The sequence below is a fragment of the Pecten maximus genome, chromosome 19 (assembly GCF_902652985.1).
Source record: "Pecten maximus chromosome 19, xPecMax1.1, whole genome shotgun sequence".
Classification (NCBI taxonomy): domain Eukaryota; kingdom Metazoa; phylum Mollusca; class Bivalvia; order Pectinida; family Pectinidae; genus Pecten; species Pecten maximus.
This window is the reverse complement of record NC_047033.1, coordinates 16,289,768-16,311,701: the sequence shown is the minus strand read 5'-3', so window position 1 is coordinate 16,311,701 and position 21,934 is coordinate 16,289,768. Positions and strand designations below refer to the sequence as shown.

General features: G+C 32.5%; 2 protein-coding genes across 2 annotated transcripts in view; both read right to left on the bottom strand.

Moving 5' to 3' along the window:
* Nucleotides 1–18,028, bottom strand: part of LOC117317704 (xanthine dehydrogenase/oxidase-like) — a 47,385-nt gene extending 29,357 nt beyond the window's left edge. The window contains exons 1-3 of the mRNA XM_033872588.1: nt 17,938–18,028; nt 4,851–4,908; nt 4,312–4,408 (exon numbers count right to left, since the gene is read on the bottom strand). Coding sequence (XP_033728479.1) covers nt 4,312–4,408; nt 4,851–4,908; nt 17,938–17,985 — 203 coding nt within the window. The 5' untranslated portion in view covers nt 17,986–18,028. The remainder of the gene's footprint in view (nt 1–4,311; nt 4,409–4,850; nt 4,909–17,937) is intronic.
* Nucleotides 18,029–21,246: 3,218 nt separating this feature from the next.
* Nucleotides 21,247–21,618, bottom strand: LOC117317436. The gene has a single exon (XM_033872247.1). It carries the CDS (start codon nt 21,616–21,618, stop codon nt 21,247–21,249), a length of 372 nt encoding a protein of 123 aa, XP_033728138.1.
* Nucleotides 21,619–21,934: the final 316 nt, after the last annotated feature.

The window sequence follows — 21,934 nt, the reverse complement described above, 5'->3', positions numbered from 1 at the left end:
TCTATGTATAATGTATACAATTATATATAGTATAAAGGATGGTAATGTGTTATACTCTATGTATAATGTATATAATTATATACAGTATAAAGGATGGTAATGTGTTATACTCTATGTATAATGTATATAATTATATACAGTATAAAGGATGTTTAATGTGTTATACTCTATGTATAATGTATATAATTATATACAGTATAAAGGATGGTAATGTGTTATACTCTATGTATAATGTATATAATTATATAGAGTATAAAGGATGTTTAATGTGTTATACTCTATGTATAATGTATATAATTATATACAGTATAAAGGATGGTAATGTGTTATACTCTATGTATAATGTATATAATTATATATAGTATAAAGGATGTTTAATGTGTTATACTCTATGTGTAATGTATATAATTATATACAGTATAAATGATGTTTAATGTATTATACTCTATGTATAATGTATATAATTATATATAGTATAAAGGATGGTAATGTGTTATACTCTATGTGTAATGTATATAATTATATACAGTATAAAGGATGTTTAATGTATTATACTCTATGTATAATGTATATAATTATATACAGTATAAAGGATGGTAATGTGTTATACTCTATGTATAATGTATATAATTATATACAGTATAAAGGATGTTTAATGTGTTATACTCTATGTATAATGTATATAATTATATACAGTATAAATGATGTTTAATGTATTATACTCTATGTATAATGTATACAATTATATATAGTATAAAGGATGGTAATGTGTTATACTCTATGTGTAATGTATATAATTATATACAGTATAAATGATGGTAATGTGTTATACTCTATGTATAATGTATATAATTATATACAGTATAAATGATGTTTAATGTATTATACTCTATGTATAATGTATATAATTATATATAGTATAAAGGATGGTAATGTGTTATACTCTATGTGTAATGTATATAATTATATACAGTATAAATGATGTTTAATGTATTATACTCTATGTATAATGTATATAATTATATATAGTATAAAGGATGGTAATGTGTTATACTCTATGTGTAATGTATATAATTATATATAGTATAAATGATGTTTAATGTATTATACTCTATGTATAATGTATATAATTATATATAGTATAAAGGATGGTAATGTGTTATACTCTATGTGTAATGTATATAATTATATACAGTATAAATGATGTTTAATGTATTATACTCTATGTATAATGTATACAATTATATATAGTATAAAGGATGGTAATGTGTTATACTCTATGTGTAATGTATATAATTATATACAGTATAAATGATGGTAATGTGTTATACTCTATGTATAATGTATATAATTATATACAGTATAAAGGATGTTTAATGTGTTATACTCTATGTATAATGTATACAATTATATATAGTATAAAGGATGTTTAATGTGTTATACTCTATGTGTAATGTATATAATTATATACAGTATAAAGGATGTTTAATGTATTATACTCTATGTATAATGTATATAATTTGATATAGTATAAAGGATGGTAATGTGTTATACTCTATGTATAATGTATACAATTATATATAGTATAAAGGATGTTTAATGTGTTATACTCTATGTATAATGTATATAATTATATACAGTATAAATGATGCTAATGTGTTATACTCTATGTGTAATGTATATAATTATATACAGTATAAAGGATGGTAATGTGTTATACTCTATGTATAATGTATATAATTATATACAGTATAAAGGATGTTTAATGTGTTATACTCTATGTATAATGTATATAATTATTTACAGTATAAAAAATGTTTAATGTGTTATACTCTATGTATAATGTATACAATTATATACAGTATAAAGTATGTTTAATGTATTATACTATATGTATAATGTGTATAATTATATACAGTATAAAGGATGTTTAATGTGTTATACTCTATGTATAATATATACAATTATATACAGTATAAAGGATGTTTAATGTGTTATACTCTATGTATAATGTATATAATTATATACAGTATAAAGGATGGTAATGTGTTATACTCTATGTATAATGTATATAATTATATACAGTATAAAGGATGTTTAATGTGTTATACTCTATGTATAATGTATATAATTATATACAGTATAAAGGATGTTTAATGTGTTATACTCTATGTATAATTATATAATTATATACTGTATAAAGGGTGTGTATATTGTTATACTATATGTATAATGTGTATAATTATATACAGTATAAAGGATGTTTAATGTGTTATACTCTATGTATAATATATACAATTATATACAGTATAAAGGATGTTTAATGTGTTATACTCTATGTATAATGTATATAATTATATACAGTATAAATGATGGTAATGTGTTATACTCTATGTATAATGTATATAATTATATACAGTATAAATGATGCTAATGTGTTATACTCTATGTATAATGTATACAATTGTATATAGTATAAAGGATGTTTAATGTGTTATACTCTATGTATAATGTGTATAATTATATACAGTATAAAGGATGGTAATGTGTTATACTCTATGTATAATGTATACAATTATATATAGTATAAAGGATGTTTAATGTGTTATACTCTATGTGTAATGTATATAATTATATACAGTATAAATGATGCTAATGTGTTATACTCTATGTGTAATGTATATAATTATATACAGTATAAAGGATGGTAATGTGTTATACTCTATGTATAATGTATATAATTATATACAGTATAAAGGATGTTTAATGTGTTATACTCTATGTATAATGTATATAATTATATACAGTATAAGGATGTTTAATGTGTTATACTCTATGTATAATGTATATAATTATATATAGTATAAGGATGGTAATGTGTTATACTCTATGTATAATGTATATAATTATATACAGTATTGAGGATGTTTATATTGTTATACTCTATGTATAATGTATATGATTATATACAGTATAAAGGATGGTAATGTGTTATACTCTATGTATAATGTATATAATTATATACAGTATAAAGGATGTTTAATATGTTATACTCTATGTATAATGTATATAATTATATACAGTATAAAGGATGTTTAATGTGTTATACTCTATGTATAATGTATATAATTATTTACAGTATAAAAAATGTTTAATGTGTTATACTCTATGTATAATGTATACAATTATATACAGTATAAAGTATGTTTAATGTATTATACTATATGTATAATGTGTATAATTATATACAGTATAAAGGATGTTTAATGTGTTATACTCTATGTATAATATATACAATTATATACAGTATAAAGGATGTTTAATGTGTTATACTCTATGTATAATGTATATAATTATATACAGTATAAAGGATGGTAATGTGTTATACTCTATGTATAATGTTTATAATTATATACAGTATAAAGGATGTTTAATGTGTTATACTCTATGTATAATGTATATAATTATATACAGTATAAAGGATGTTTAATGTGTTATACTCTATGTATAATTATATAATTATATACTGTATAAAGGGTGTGTATATTGTTATACTATATGTATAATGTGTATAATTATATACAGTATAAAGGATGTTTAATGTGTTATACTCTATGTATAATATATACAATTATATACAGTATAAAGGATGTTTAATGTGTTATACTCTATGTATAATGTATATAATTATATACAGTATAAATGATGGTAATGTGTTATACTCTATGTATAATGTATATAATTATATACAGTATAAATGATGCTAATGTGTTATACTCTATGTATAATGTATACAATTGTATATAGTATAAAGGATGTTTAATGTGTTATACTCTATGTATAATGTGTATAATTATATACAGTATAAAGGATGGTAATGTGTTATACTCTATGTATAATGTATATAATTATATACAGTATAAAGGATGTTTAATGTGTTATACTCTATGTATAATGTATATAATTATATACAGTATAAGGATGGTAATGTGTTATACTCTATGTATAATGTATATAATTATATACAGTATTGAGGATGTTTATATTGTTATACTCTATGTATAATGTATATGATTATATACAGTATAAAGGATGGTAATGTGTTATACTCTATGTATAATGTATATAATTATATACAGTATAAAGGATGTTTAATATGTTATACTCTATGTATAATGTATATAATTATATACAGTATAAAGGATGGTAATGTTTTATACTCTATGTATAATGTATATAATTATATACAGTATAGAGGATGGTAATGTGTTATACTCTATTTATAATGTATATAAACAGTTAAAAGGATACTTTATTTGCCGTTCCGCCTTGTCCCACCACGACAGCATCACGGTACAGGCTCCACATCCTCCCTGATTACAAGCGTTCTTTGTACCTGTAAGTTTTACTAGACGGTGTTCAGAAAAATATTTCTTTCGTGCGCATATTTGAAAATTTATATGAAGTAATCAAATTATGTGATCTGAAGATAATTTACAATAATTATTAAATCAGTTATTTCAATTCATATCTCTTAATGGTCCGGATGGTCTTACGGTTGGAGGAAACCGGAGTACCAGCAAAAACCCTAGTCCGAACGCTAAATCAAACCCTGATCTCCTTGTTGAACGGCAGGTGTGGTACCAATGTGGCATTTGGCCACCCACATTTTTTTCACATTAAATTATAACAATGTCTAGATTCATTGATTTGTTTTCAAGCTAAATGCCAAATTCTTAAAAGTGTCCATTTTGATAATGTAATAACAGATTTAGCATATATTAATATTATATTATATTAATTTTCTCCTGTGATGGTGCTGTTTAGGACCTGACTACAGGTAAGGATACAGTGCCGACGGAGATAATGTAACAAGGTTGTTGACGGATCCGGTTTAGTTTCCACCACCTAAAAAGATAATGTAAATATCAGAGTACGCATGGTAAGTTTAAAACATGTATTAATCTAATAGAACATCAAATCCGTTAATACGAAGCGAGATTTCTTATAAAGTAGCATTGCATTCTTAATTGTATTGAACGGAAAGGTAGTTTTTTTTCAGAATTACTCAAAACACGAAAATATACATTTAATGTTTTGGCATTCTTAGGGGCTGCTCATTCTTACAACTAAATTACATCAACACAACATACAATATTACATAATTAAATTTGATTCACTACTAAAAAAGATACACCTAAGCAATTAAAATACTAATGAGACTATAGGGGCATGCAACCCCCAAGTTTGAGCGATCATAAGCTTAGCTAGCTATGACTGAATATAGAAAGGAGAGATCCCTAGCTTGAGCGATCTCAAGCCATAGATTAAGCAGCTGATAGCTAAAGCATAGGACTCTGTTAAGACTGTTTCAGATGGGGCGAACCCCAAGCTTGAGCGATCCCAAGCTTACCATCTACATAAGAAATAAATACACAAAATATGATATAATGAATTGGGGGCAAGAAATGATCCGAATTTCTTTCTTGGGGGCTCTCATTCGGTTACATTTTCTTATGTAACCTCTTTCGATTTGGACTTGTAAAAGAGACGAAAGTGTGATATTTCCATTCTGCTGTAATTGTAGTTATTGCATTCCTCTCAAACATTTGAAATAGTTATATATGTAGCTTTTTTTCTGCAATGTTGCCTATAAATGTGTGAATCTCCGTTAGGTAAAAGTATTCTATTATCTCGTCATTGGTAAACCAACTTACCCTGAGCCTTTATAAGACTCTTTAACAGGGCAATAGACTCATGAGCATGTAGGGTAGAATATTTCTCTCGAGGGAGTCACAAACAAAAGTTATACAACATCATTAATGATGATATAAACGGTGGTTATGTGTGTTTGTATCATGTTGATGCTTTCTGATATGTCACTGGTAAAAACATTTGGTCTCCCTACAAGTGATATCTCTTTGTTCATGTTGTCTTATATGGGAAAAGGTTTCCGTGTAACTTACACACAACTGTTAAATGTTTTGTATGGACTACAGTGTAAGGACATGTTGCTTTGTATAACATACATCAACTAAAATATATTATCAGATACAGAGGCTGCGTGCGGGCTACATTATTAATCATCGTATCATAGAGTAATTACAGACGTAGTTAATGCTTATATATAACACACTTCAATAAAGGGAACTGTGCCCATAATCAGTATATCATGTCAAGATATTATAGCGACACGATTTTGCTTTTTAACCAAGTTTTGTACATATACATTTTATGTGATGCATGGTCATTTCTTAAAAATGTATGTTTTTATTGACTTTTTTCTATTTTTGAAAGATTAATGATTAATAAAATTATGGCATAGTATCTCTCTTTAAATTAACATCCAAAGCCATTAAACAGATTGTAGGTTGGACAATCGCTAAAATTAAACGCGCTTGAATTTAACACGAAAGTAGCCCGGTAAACGGTATATCATTTACGGTTATATATATCAATTCATATACATGTACTTATTATTGAAACCCGCAGTGATCCCTTAACACAGCACAATCACAAACAATAAACCTTAGCTACATTCATTTAAGGTTATAAATCAATATAAACTCGATTACAATGTAATACATGTATATGTAATATTCCTTATGGTACATAAACAAACAGACAACTTACTGTATCTGTTAGAAAGCTTATCTAGATTTATATCATAATCGGCCAGTTATCCAGTGCATTTTCCCATGTGTTATGTATCCTAAAAGAGTTTTCATTGCCAGTCAAGAAATCGATTGTGGCGTCATAATATGGACAATTAGGTTATGTCATTAATTGAAAATGGCGCGACAAATGGCTGCCTCCGATTGATTTTGTACCCCACATTTTAAAATGTAATTGTTCTGGGTTATGTGATTAAAAAACAGCTTAAGTTTGTTTCAATCTTAAATTTGATTTCATAAAAATTTTCTTGAATACTATTTTCATAAAATTTCATATATGTCATCATCAGGTCGATGTTAAAATGAATTATATCAGAAATAAAAAGGTAAGAAATTGTACAAAAAAAAACAAGATGTTAACACCTTTCTAAACAAATTGCGAGTTAGATCCTGTAGATCAAATACGAGTTAGAGTCCATCCTACAGCTGTTTCGTCCTTCAAGGTCTCGTCAGTGATGCTAAGGGCATAACATGTTGTTCATTTGAGGCGACAAAACATACGAAATATGTCTAAAGAAATCCCAAAATCTGAATGAGGAAGGGGGGATGCAAACAATACTAGTAACCCCTTAATTCAATAGATCTCATAATTTTCAATATTTGAAAATATATATATATTAAGAGTTAACTAAATTATTGCTTTCACATCTTATACTCGATGAGATTTTAAATAAGTACGATATAAAGTACCGAGGAATTGATATATGTAAATTGATATCTAAAAATACGAAGTTACATGAAAAAAATGATATAAAGAAACTTGCCTTTCCGTTAGTCACTTTGTACAACCATTAAGAAATAAACAAAAATACATCCATCACCGATCGAGACCTGTCCTCACCCACCTTTAGCTGATTCACATAAAACACAAGTGCATCCCCTTTCTTCTCCATACTCAATATAAGGGTTGTGACATATGGTCACAACACAATTACAGTGAGTGCATGCTACTGTAGTTTCCCTGTAACGTCTCATACTTATGTCAGGTTTATATTTTATATCCCAGTCTCAATATTTTGTATCGTATTAAACATGTCTGTAACTCAGAAACAATATCACATACAACAGAGAATACCAACGGCACGCAAAAGCAAATGCAGATTTACATAGAGACCCTAAACAGAGACAAGTCATCTTGACGAGTAAAATTCTTCTGCTCCATCGACTTCAATATGGCCATATATATCAAGACTAAATCAAGTTTATCTCACGTCTTATAATAAGAACAACCTTGTGACGATGGAACCATCATCTATATCAGGAAGCTTACTGTGAAATGCATGTCACTTATATACTTTTTCGTGCAAATATAAGCCAAACATATTGCCCAAGCGGTATCAATATTCTAACTGACATACTTCTAAATATATGTAATGAACTGCCAATCACCAATTACAATCATGTGACCAGAAGTTTGGTTTCACCTGTTATAATTAACGATAGTATTACAGATTTTGTTCAAGCTAAAGTACACAATGTAGTAGTAACTAGTAGTAAATCAACATGCTTTATTCATGCATATAATTTATACAAATCGCATTCCATTGTATTTATAACACGGCACTTCAGTACAAACATATAGCGAATGCTGGTTAAGTAAACGTTTCTTGTTACGTAACACACAATCAATACTCTTTGGCATTGATCCATGCAGCCAACATGTGTCCTGCCTACATCGGATGATATGCATGACGTCATAATCAGCTGGCCAGTTGTGATGACATTTTGATAGATAATAATTAATTTGAATTTAATAACCGGTATTAAACAAACACAATAGAAAATGTTTTAAATACCTTATCGTGAACATTGTTAACAAAATTACAGGTCACAAATATACCACTGATAGCATAACATTTAAACTTACAGGGAACAAATATACCACTGATAATATACCATTTAAACTTACAGGGGACAAATATACCACTGATAATATATCATTTAAATTGGATGTATGTGTAGCACGCCAAACGTGGCAACCAAGTTATCAGGCCTAGAAACACTATTTGGAAATGTATTCATAGAATTTTTCCAGTGATGTTTACCCGGATTCGGCCTAAGGCATTCTTTCAGTACATATCCCTCTTGACGAAGTAATGGTCATGGTCAGTCTTCAGGCAAAGACAACAGAAAATTAACTTCGTCTGTGAAGTAAACACGAGAAGCTATCAACATACGTCTTCTCGCCGTATCTGATTGTCTAAAATTCAATGGAGTGTTGGAGCGATTTCGTAGAAAAAATGCTAAAAGCATGCCTAAAACTCACAAAGCGTGGACACAAGGGATCATTACTTGAACTAAACCTTAGAATATCTACGATGCTAATGAAATACCAAAGGCCTCGCCCTACCTGTTGTATAATCGTGGTTTCTGCTTCCCTTAAATAACATTTGGAAATGAAGATGACGATCTGCCAGGGAGGAAATACAACGGACCGCACTTAAACAACACAGCAAGTCGTTATCAACCACGAGACGATAGAGGAGACTTTCTGATGGGTAGTAAAGATAAAACCTTCCAGTTAGACGACCCAGTAAAGATAAGATATTATTAAAGGCCACGGAAGCTTTACAACAAATGGATCCACTATTAGAGGATAATGGAGCAAACATCACGTGTTAGTTTTAAGATTAGGGCTGTATAACAAATGGATCCCCTATTAGAGGATTATGGAGCAAACAGCGCGTGCTAGCTTTAAGGTTAGGGCGATATAACAAATGGATTCCCTATTAGAGGATTATATAATAAACAGCACGTGATATCGTTAAGGTTAGGGCCGTATAACAAATGGATCCCCTATTAGAGGATAATGGAGTAAACCGCGCGTGTTAGCTTTGAGGTTAGGGCTGTATTATAGAGTAAATAGAACGCGTTAGTTTTAAGGCTAGGAAACATTTTACAGGTGACGTCACTAAGACAAGTACAAGACATTTACGATTTACAAATATTGACGAACGGACGTTACACAAAGCGAATGTAGAACGCCCACTTATGAAATCAACTGATATAGTTCCCCTGGAAATAAGCACTGGAGACATGGAAGGAATACAGCACTAAAGGAAGTTATCCGAGGAAAACCAAAGTAGGGTCCGGACTCCGAACTGGACTTTTCCATTGCTGGGAGAATAGCAAAGACTTAGGATGTGAGAGTAAAGAAAAATCAAGAATTTTATCCTGATGGTGAAAATTACATTCCTTTAGACAAGGTAAGTCAAGACCATGAAATGATAAACAATCAGGTAGAAGGCGATACATATCATGGTGAGGTTGGGTGGCCGTCGTCATCATCTCCTTACGAAATATGAAGTCGTGTTGGATATAAAGGAATAAAGTTCGATGCTTGTTGGTATCCATTGTGGTTCCTCTGTCATTTTGAGAATGTTCCTTGGCGCAGGTTTTCCCATTGATTTTTATTGCGGGTGTCAACTATAGAGTAGAAGACACTTACTCTCCCGGGACACGTGTGTCTTATTCTTTTCCCCCCTGGGTCTCCATGCAAATCTATATCTTGTTCGTATTTTACCTTTGTTTTATCGGTATTCTCTGTAGTTTATTTATGTTCCATATATTTGTGCGCCTTACCAACCATCCAAGATGGCCGTTGGGGAAGGGGATGACTTCCGGTATTTCTCGCAATTTATAATTCTAGTTATCATTACTGTAATACTGAATTTGACAGCCTTAGTCAATCTTTTATTATACCCAAATCAAGCAGTCGCATAGGTATATGGACTATAAGTAACTAGTTTAGAGGACTCCTATCCATGGTCAATCAGCCCGAGGTCTAAAGAAGTCGGGTCTATATGAAAGCAATGTGATGACGGAATATTTTGGCAAGACCAGGTCAGACTTTCAACTTTATTTTTTCGAGCTTGCTATCAAACAGTAACAAGAACCTGATTTAATAATCACCTTTTTTATAGAAAAAATATTATTAAACTTACACTGCCGGGGGATGGGTTCTGAACCCAATTCAAAATCAGAAAAACAAATTGTTGTTTGTTCATATGCTCAAGTATATATAGATATACACGCCACATTTCCATTAAGAACCGCCAAGGGATAATTTGACGCGCTTTTGGCAAAACCATGGGTCCTAAACTCTTCACTTCTGTTTATTTTCTACTGTTCTTTTACACGCTGGGGTTGACCGGATTGTTTACAAAGCATGATTGTTTTGGGTCTGGTCACTGAGGCATAAACATTCTATTAGTAGTACAGCTGTGTAAATCGCCGCCGTTGACCCACTAATGACCTAGTTAAGGTGACATACGGTGTACCAACACGACAGTTATGACTGACATTTATTTCCGTGTGACAAATTATATTAATTTATGGTACTTACCTGACCTAACATACAAACGTTATCACTTCAGATTTAGTTTGTGACGAAACCTTTATAAGACTGTTGTTCTTCTGTAGTACATATTACATTATAACAAATAGGACTTTAAATGGGATTCCGTACGATATTTTATTAATCCAGTCTTAGAAGGTTTTATTATTGCAAGCCTTGACAAGCAAAATTGAAAACTTTAAAACGACATTAATATTTCGCTTCAATTTTTTTTCGTTTAGATCTGTTGCTTCGAACACACCTAGTGGTCGGGTGGCATATTGCCTTTCACCTAGGCGATCGGGGTTCGATTCCCCGGTCGGACGTGAAAAGATATGGGGTCATTTGTCCGACAACGTGGGTTTTCTCCGAGTACAGTATTTACTATTCCGGTTTTTAGCCCACCATCATGAGATGGTGGGCTATTCAAATCGCCCAGCGTTCGTGGTCCGGCGTCCGTCCCTCTCACCGTCCGTCCGTCCCACCGTAAACAATTCTTGTTATCGCTATTTCTCAGAAAGTACAGAAGGGATCTTTCTCAAATTTCATATGTATATTCCCTTTGATCCCAAGTTGTGCATATTGCATTTTGAGATTGATCAGAAGATTTACACAGATTAGTAAGAGGAAGGGGAAAATAGAGAGATGATCAATCTGACATGGAACCTATAAAGATCATTCAATGGTGGGCGCCGAGATCCCTCTGGGATCTCTTGCTTCCAACACAAAGACCCTTGCGCAATTCCATCCTGGCCAATAAGCGTGATTAATATAAGTTAATTTATATAACTTGTTTTGCAATGGTTGTAAAATAGATAAAATTCACAATTCCTTACACATTCTTCATTTATAAAATATCGTCTAGAATATCGTCTAGAATATCGTCTAGAATGCATGGAATAGTGACTCTGCGTTTGGCTTAATTTATCAGAAATAATAGTGTAACTCTGACAAAACCTGGAATAAAGATACATTGTACAAAGTGTACGTCGTATTAACATCTCAACTCACCACTTTCTTTTTTTGTGAATTCTTTATTCGAAGTACAAAAAAAACTACGATAAATCTTTGTAATATAGCAGATCTCGACTCTTCTCGCTTTCCATTGATATTCCGCCGTACTTTGATAATTTAGTCTTATATCATTTAAGGACTTCTGTTTTAGTTCATTAGGCAGCTTTCGTTACCCTAATTGCTCTGAGTAGCACACAATGGGCCTTCCATGTGTTCTGCAGTGAGGTAGTCACCAACTACTACAAAATCCCCGTCTCAAAATGATACTGGCTGTTCAATGGCAATGGATCCAACAAAGAAGCAATACATGTCGTAAAGAATTCAATCCAGCTACAAGATATGACAATCTAATCTTCTAGCAGTTTCCTTTCCGAATGGCACGTAGGCCTCCCTGAAGCACAAGATCCCAATACTACTGACTCCAGTGTGGACAGTTACAGTCACAGTCTGACATTTGTAAGCGACATGATTTACTTACATAATATAAACGCTATATAGACAATACCCAGGCTCTGGCCTAGGCCAATAAATACACACATGTTAGGGTTTTATAGAAACCATTGGAAGTCAGACCAAGTGATTTACTAGCCTGAGTTTCCTCTGGCCCTGACACCATGTGACATGGTGTGAGGGCCAGAGGGAACCCGGGGCTGGTGATTTACATGTTATAGGACCAATATTTATAAGACAATAGGTAATTAGTTTGTTTATTGTTGCATTGACAGGTGCAGTTACAGTGACAATATTAAAAACCAAAATCACAATTCAGTTTCATTTCAATATATTTCTATTGTTAGACGTGACGTTTTCAGTAATGGTAGAATAATATCTGCCTCGTTAGAACATAGTTATGTCGGTACACTGGCCATTTTGCGGATGAGTCCGGACTGACTAATGGGGAAAACTGCTACGGAATCATGCATGTACCATTTGTATGTGATTGCTTTAATTTAAACAAACGGACGCAAATAGCGCTGTGAAATAGATCTTAGTATGGGCGAAGCCCCTTTGTAGTCCAAAAAAGAAAATATCCGCCAAACAGTAGGTCAGGTTTTATATCAGCAAAACAGTAGGTCAGGTTTTATATCCCCCCAAACAATAGGTCAGGTTTTATATCCCCCAAACAATAGGTTAGGTTTAATATCCCCCAAACAATAGGTCAGGTTTTATATCCCCAAACAATAGGTTAGGTTTAATATCCCCCCAACAATAGGTCAGGTTTTATATCCCCCCAAACAGTAGGTCAGGTTTTATATCCCCAAACAATAGGTCAGGTTTTATATCAGCAAAACAGTAGGTCAGGTTTTATATCCCCCCAACAATAGGTCAGGTTTTATATCAGCAAAACAGTAGGTCAGGTTTTATATCCCCCCAACAATAGGTCAGGTTTTATATCAGCAAAACAATAGGTCAGGTTTTATATCAGCAAAACAGTAGGTCAGGTTTTATATCAGCAAGACAGTAGGTCAGGTTTTATATCCCCCCAACAATAGGTCAGGTTTTATATCCCCAAACAATAGGTCAGGTTTTATATCCCCCAAACAATAGGTCTGGTTTTATATCAGCCAAACAATAGGTCAGGTTTTATATCCCCCCAACAATAGGTCAGGTTTTATATCCCCCAAACAATAGGTCTGGTTTTATATCAGCCAAACAGTAGGTCAGGTTTTATATCCCCCCCAACAATAGGTCAGGTTTTATATCCCCAAACAATAGGTCAGGTTTTATATCCCCCAAACAATAGGTCTGGTTTTATATCAGCCAAACAATAGGTCAGGTTTTATATCCCCCCAACAATAGGTCAGGCTTTATATCCCCCCAACAATAGGTCAGGTTTTATATCCCCCCAAACAACAGGTCAGGTTTTATATCCCCCAACAATAGGTCAGGTTTTATATCCCCAAACAATAGGTCAGGTTTATATTCCCCAAACAATAGGTCAGGTTTATATCCCCCAAACAATAGGTCCGGTTTTATATCCCCCAAACAATAGGTCAGGTTTTATATCCCGTAACAATAGGTCAGGTTTTATATCCCCAAACAATAGGTCAGGTTATATCTCCCAAACAATAGGTCGGGTTTTATATCCCCCCAACAATAGGTCAGGTTTTATATCCCCCCAACAATAGGTCAGGTTTAATATCCCGTAACAATAGGTCAGGTTTTATATCCCCCCCAACAATAGGTCAGGTTTTATATCTCCCCAACAATAGGTCCGGTTTTATATCCCGTAACAATAGGTCAGGTTTTATATCCCGTAACAATAGGTCAGGTTTTATATCCCCCAAACAGTAGGTCAGGTTTTATATCCCCCCCAAACAGTAGGTCAGGTTTTATATCCCCCAAACAGTAGGTCAGGTTTTATATCCCCCCCAAACAATAGGTTAGGTTTTATATCCGCCAAACAATAGGTCATGTTTATATCCCCCAAACAATAGGTCAGGTTTTATATCCCCAAACAATAGGTCATGTTTATATCCCCCAAACAATAGGTCAGGTTTTATATCCCCCAAACAATAGGTCAGGTTTTATATCCCCCAAACAATAGGTCCGGTTTTATATCCCCCAAACAATAGGTCATGTTTATATCCCCCAAACAGTAGGTCAGGTTTTATATTCCCCAAACAATAGGTCAGGTTTTATATTCCCCAAACAATAGGTCAGGTTTTATATCCCCAAACAATAGGTCAGGTTTTATATCCCCAAACAATATGTCAGGTTTTATATCCCCCAAACAATAGGTCAGGTTTTATATCCCCCAAACAATAGGTCAGATTTATATTCCCCAAACAATAGGTCAGATTTATATTCCCCAAACAATAGGTCAGGTTTTATATTCCCCAAACAATAGGTCAGGTTTTATATCCCCCAAACAATAGGTCCGGTTTTATATCCCCCAAACAATAGGTCATGTTTATATCCCCCAAACAGTAGGTCAGGTTTTATATTCCCCAAACAATAGGTCAGGTTTTATATTCCCCAAACAATAGGTCAGGTTTTATATCCCCAAACAATAGGTCAGGTTTTATATCCCCAAACAATAGGTCAGGTTTTATATCCCCCAAACAATAGGTCAGGTTTTATATCCCCCAAACAATAGGCCAGGTTTTATATTCCCCAAACAATTGGTCAGGTTTTATATCCCCCAAACAATAGGTCAGGTTTTATATCCCCAAACAATAGGTCAGGTTTTATATTCCCCAAACAATAGGTCAGATTTATATTCCCCAAACAATAGGTCAGATTTATATTCCCCAAACAATAGGTCAGATTTTATATCCCGTAACAATAGGTCAGGTTTTATATCAGCCCAACAGTAAATCAGATTACATTTGCTCGAGACATTAATTGATAAAACAAAATGTGTTGAGACTGGTCATCGATACACTGCTTTTTAAACAAAAGATTAATATCGCCTGGTGTCTGTCTCATCTCCACATATCCGAATCCCAGCTCTGATAAATTTTACTTTAAATAAACCAGTCAATTATACTTTTGGTGTTCTTTCTCTATTTCTCAATATTAGCTGGGTTCGTTAACACAATGATCAGAGTTAGATAATTTAACCAATAGTTAAACACTCTAAACAATTGTTTATTTTCTAGAGGTTCGCGATCGAGTCCAATGATGACATAGCGTTAAAAGTAGATTTCTTAACACCAAATAATTCATTGTTAATATATAATAATGAATAAGTAGATGGCCGAATTCAGTAAACTCCGATTATGTTACATTTTGCCGAAAAATACTAGCATAACTCAATACTAGTATTGTATTTTTCATTAAAATGTTCGTCCCCTAGGGGTGGTGTTTACATAGCAATAATTGTAGTTTTTACTGACACGTGGGGTCTGTGTATGTATAAACAAATTTAACATAAAAAACATAGAAAACCTTACATGTGTCCATTAAGTTCCAGCACCGACCAAGCTATATCGTAATTTACATTCATAGAATAACAACATGATCGTCATTTACATTCATGGTATAAACTAATATTTATTTTACTTCATATCATCTTATTCGATAATTTCCACCTTACACATACCAATTAAATGTAGATTTACTTTAAATTAAAAAATATATATATAAATATTATCTCAGCTGATCCTCGGCGCATGCGCACTATATATCTATTACATAGTTAGAGAAACTTTATATTCTTCTCGGAATAAATCAAGTTTTGTTAAAATTCTTTCAAAGCTTTTAGCAACCAAATTACGTTTTTCAAGTGTACGTTGTTTACATTGTCTCAACACGTTTTGAAAACTGGACAGGTGAGAATGATACGCCCGGCGGTAAAGGTAACACCCCGCGTCACTGGACACCGACACGGAGTACAGATTGTACACTTCAATGGATATTTATTGATCGTAACTTTTACTAAGGAGGATACACTTGATTTATGATGGTTTTGTTATATATGCTATATATCTGGTTATGATAGCCTATTTAAAAGCACAATTCGACAGCGTATCTTCATGTGATTAATTTTATTTAAGTTATTTGAAATATTAAAAAAATGGAGACAAGTTGTAACAATTTTGATAGGTCTTTTGGTGTTAAATAATTATACAGTGATTGATTCAGCCAACACGATACAACCTTAGTAAACTGTATATGTATTTTGTTTACCAGTGTCCACTTTAGCAGATTTACATCACGTGATAAATAGAATCTTAAACTCGTGGTAATGTTACAGGAATTTTATCAAACTCGTTGTACTCGCACGAGAAATTAATTATTATAAATTGACACTCGTGTACGATCTTTGTTTTCCAATACGTGCATTGTTTAAATATAAACATTCAAAGTTGTATGAGAAATTTCTAGTCACGAAGAACCCCGGCTAAATACACCGACATTTTTGTACAGTCATGCCTTACATTATCATGATAAACAAATAGTAAGCAAAATGTGTTATGGCCATTCTATAAACACAATGAGACGGATTTACATTAAGTACTTGTTTCTGAATCCTTTCATGTTTTGTATAATGTATGTACTATTGCAATTTACAATAATAAGATAAAATCTAAACTAACAAAATACCTAGACGCTTATGATTTACACACGTTATAATGCACGAGGCCGATTTCTCTTATGAAATATCTTATACAATATCATAGATATCTTACAAAATATACCGTATCGACGGTTGTTTTCGCGGGGATGATATTTTCGCCATTTCGCACCCAGTGACGTAGTCGCGAAAATTACATCCGTGAAGTGATTCGTGAAGTGATTAGAGACTGGTGAAATCGAAAACAAAATTAAATTAAAATTAAATTTTTTTTTTTTTTTTTTTTAGAATAAAAGCAAAGAAGAATGTCGTTACGTAATACCATCATAAGCCGACCAGACCACTTCCAATCATTACTTAGTTATATTGTCGTTATTTCGACAACTATAATATTGTTTCTACCGTTTGTGATATAATATATCAGCAATCATGTGTTAAACACTTTGTAATTCGACATCGGGAGCAATATTCACGAAAAATAGATATCCTCTTATAACCAGATCTCAATCTTTTAATACATTAAAAATTAATTTAATACGGGCTCTTATCAGAATATCAATATAATAAGTGTGTGGTGATAGACATCGTTACCTGCATAAATGTTGAATTGGCCAGTCAAATCGTAACGAAAATGTGCAACTAGCACGTAAATTGCTATTTGCATAGTCATATGAAAATCATTTCCCATGGTAATGTTGATAAAGTGGGTTGCAGCAGTAATATAAATAAACGTACAAACAATGGCATTAAGATGATGAAGCAGGTTCTTGAGGGAAAAAATCGCAATTTGTAAACTGAAATAGATTTGTTGATACAAAAAAGCTACATTCTACATATGTTTTCAATAATATATATATTGTGTCACTGTTAAATAATATAAATAACCATACCTTGCTTCCATTGACAAAGAACACCAAAGTTGTCCGAGGGTTGTCCATGGTTGTACTGACTCTGCAGTAGATGACTGATGGATAGTCTAGCCATAGTCACGTGACTGGTCGAATAAACATGTTACTGTAAAGTACTTACTGGGTTGTCCCACTGGGCAGTGGTACACACTGGTCAAACAACAATAAAACCACCAGTAAGACATTTGTAGGAATCTGTGTAAATAGACACGAGCTCAATTAAAATAAGACGACTTTTAAAACGGCAATATAGTCATTACAGTGAATAGGTGTCGAGTTTATGTGCTATTGGTAAATACGTGGACTTAGATCTGTACACGATAAAAACAGAGACCTATATATCAGATACAAAATACCCAGAAAGACTGTGATCTACGATTTAAGAGAAATGGGCGACCAGTTTAATTATTTATTTAACTGTGATCAACAACTTATACTCAACAGCAGACGGAAATATATATATTATTATGATAGACCAAATACATTCAAATTTCATATATTATTCAATTAAGTAACTCAAAATGAACTTATTTCATTGACAAGATTTATTATTGATATAAATGAGATAATTAATTCACAATACTGATGTCCATCCTGTTTTACCATGTATCATTTGTTAATGTTCATAGTACATGTGCTGTACTGTTTATGAGAATAAACAATTGTCATTAAAGTGTAACTTCAGAGATATAGAGGGCGAATTACATTTCATTCTTGTTTGTCCATTATAGATTACAATACGAACATCTTTATTAAATGTAGTGAAATTACTTTCAGCTAAACTAAGAAGAAATTGAATAACCTGTAGGTTGTATTGCTATATAAGCAAAGATCAAAATGTACATATTGTCCATCCTCCACGATATGTCTGTACTACCCTGAATCACTTTGTACATATTCATGTTATGCTGATTAGCCGAAAGTCCTTGTAAAACACAAGTGCCCACCATGAGCAGTTTTTGAGAGCTACAAGAAATGGAATATCGTACTTACAAAACCGCCCAATTTAGAAGACTCCCAATTTTGAACATTCAATTTAGACAAAATAAACATTTTTGTTTTATTATTCTGATACTTTCGTAATCCGGTTAGTTCAGAAGAAAAGGCAGATTTTTTTTTTTTTTAAATTTTTCACGGCATTTCTTTTTCCACGGACTGACATATACATGTCCGTATTTTGTTTCTAAAAAAGGTACATAAATTTATTTTTTTGTTACTTCAAATTTTAGCATGGGCATGTTGGAAAGCATAAAAAGTTCCCATTTAATCATCTATTTAACTGATTTCAATATACCTCCGCTATAACAGAAGCCGAAACGGACCAATCAGTTAGAACGTAGGTCGTCGGAGAAGGAGGAGCCGATATGGACCAATCAGTTAGAACGTAGGTCGTCGGAGAAGGAGGAGCCGATATGGACCAATAAGTTAGAACGTAGGTCGTCGGAGAAGGAGGAGCCGATATGGACCAATCAGTTAGAACGTAGGTCGTCGGAGAAGGAGGAGCCGATATTGACCAATCAGTGAGGCTGTATCACCATTTGCCCACATTCTAATATCCTATAAAGATGGGAGTGTTGTGACAGGAATTACAGTTCAAGTTCAGTTGTTTATTAAGTGGCAAGGACCTTACAACATATGAACTACATCATAAAATAGTTCGCTCAAAGTAAGTTATGTCCAGCCATTCATGACTAATTTAGACACTATAAAATAAAATAAAGTATAAGATAGTGCATGATAAAAGTTAATAAGGTAAGGTTGTCCCAAGCTATTAAAAATGGTACAGTACGTAGCCACGTTATGTTACATGAATAAAAAAAGCTATGAAAAGTTGCTTCTTCTCCTCCACATAGCATAAAGTTGATTGGCGAGAAGATTTGGGGGAGATTTATCTACTAGGTATTTGAACTGATTAAAACTGGCCATATTATTAAGATCAACATATTTGTTAGCGTCATATAAAATAGTCCAGCGTAAATCATCATTAAAATGACATTGTATTAAAAAGTGAACTTCGTCTTCAACTTCATTTGATAAGCAATATTTACAGATTATATTTTTTATTGGTAAAATCGGCTTGGCATGCCGTAACCTTTTCAATTGCTAGGGAAAGTGACCCACATCTGAAATTGCACAACAAACCTCTTATCTCTCTAAATTTAACAAATTTCACATAATCGCTTGTTGTAGGCTCATACTTATAGGTTCTATATAGACGTAATTTATTACCATTAACATTTCCATCATCATTCCACAATAGATTTTGCCAACTGTCAGCATCAATATTTGGTAATTTTTCTTTGATATTTCTCATTTTCCAGTTTAATGACTTTGCTGAAATTATATCCATTAAATTAGCCTTTACTATTAGATTATGAACCCGCGAATCCCAAGAATTACGGAGAGACTTTTTCGTGGTAGTTGACGTCCAACCCATGTCACCCCTTGTGGCCAAGTTACTGGAAACTTCGATGCTCCAAGAAAATATCGACAGGCCTTGTTTTGTAGTAATGTTACTTCTCTGTAGGAGTTTATACCCCAGAGTCCACTCGCGAAGTAAGTTATAGGCTCCACTAAAGACATGTACAGTTTGGTATAAACGGTGTCTTCCAGTCTAGCCAACATATGAGATTTTAGGTGAGAAATAGGTAGAGAAAAATGTTGGCCAGAGTGGAATAGGTGTATTTTACTAAAACAACAGCGGTGATAACTATCAAAACACTTGACAGCTCAGGTAGACACAGGTAAACTAAGATGAAAATGAAGTTGCCACATTTTATTATGTTTTATTTTACTAACAAGTCACAGATAATTTATTAATGATTAAGATACAAAATACAGATAAAAATATGTGGTTCATAGCACAGTTATTAAGACTTACATGTACACATACATATACTTAAAATATCAATACAAAATGCAGTTAAAAATATGTAGTTCATAGCACAGTTATTAAGACTTACAAATATATCATTTAAAATATCAATACAAAATGCAGGTAAATTAACATATGCACCCTGGTAGTTCACAGCACAGTCATTATAAGACTAACATATATATGATTTAAAATATACTATATAAACTACGACAGTTACATTGTATCTAAAATATTTATCTATCAAAATGATGAATTCATAAACAAAATGTATGTAAAACATAATTATTTAATTCATATCACTAAGGTAACTGAATATAATACATGTAGAGCATTTATAAATAAGATAGCAAACTGTTTATATTACAGGTTAGATTATACAGTTCACATTTTCCATTCGAATATGTAGTTGGGGTTTACTCATTCAGATGAATTAAGTGAGATGCTGCGTCAGCATATGCGTAAACGTCAAGTTCACCATTCCTGAACCTGTCCTTCCGGATGCGCAATCTAGCATCAATGCGCTGATACTTGGCCTTTTTCCTCCTTGCTCTTGCTCCTGCTTCCAGCTGGATGATCTTAGACCCATTAGTTGCCTGAATGGATTTGATTAGTTTAATAATGCTATAGATGTTTGGATGGGCACTACTACAGAGACGGTTCACTTTACTATGCCATCCTTCGACGTGGTTTGTAGTCCTTGGTCCAGCATTTTCAAATTGATTCCATGTCTCCTTGTCATGGCTTTCGACCCATGTTTCTGTTATATAATCTTTAAATCTGGTCATATGCAAAAATACAAATCATTTCATTAGTAAACATATCAACAACCATTTTGTCTGTTTTCTGGTGTCATGCCTAACACAGAATTTACATTTTCATCTTTTTCTCTATAACTAAAGCCCAGAGCCATGAAATTGCCCCTGGTTCGAACATTCAAATTAGGTTAAAAATTGACAGTGCCATTTACCTCTGGAGTATGGTCCTCACTATCCTCACGTGCGTTGAACCAAACGTCCTCAACCCGACCCACTGGTACCAAAGGAAGCACTGTTGCTCGACGGACACGTGTCTTTACATCATCATCATTGCTATATCTGGTAG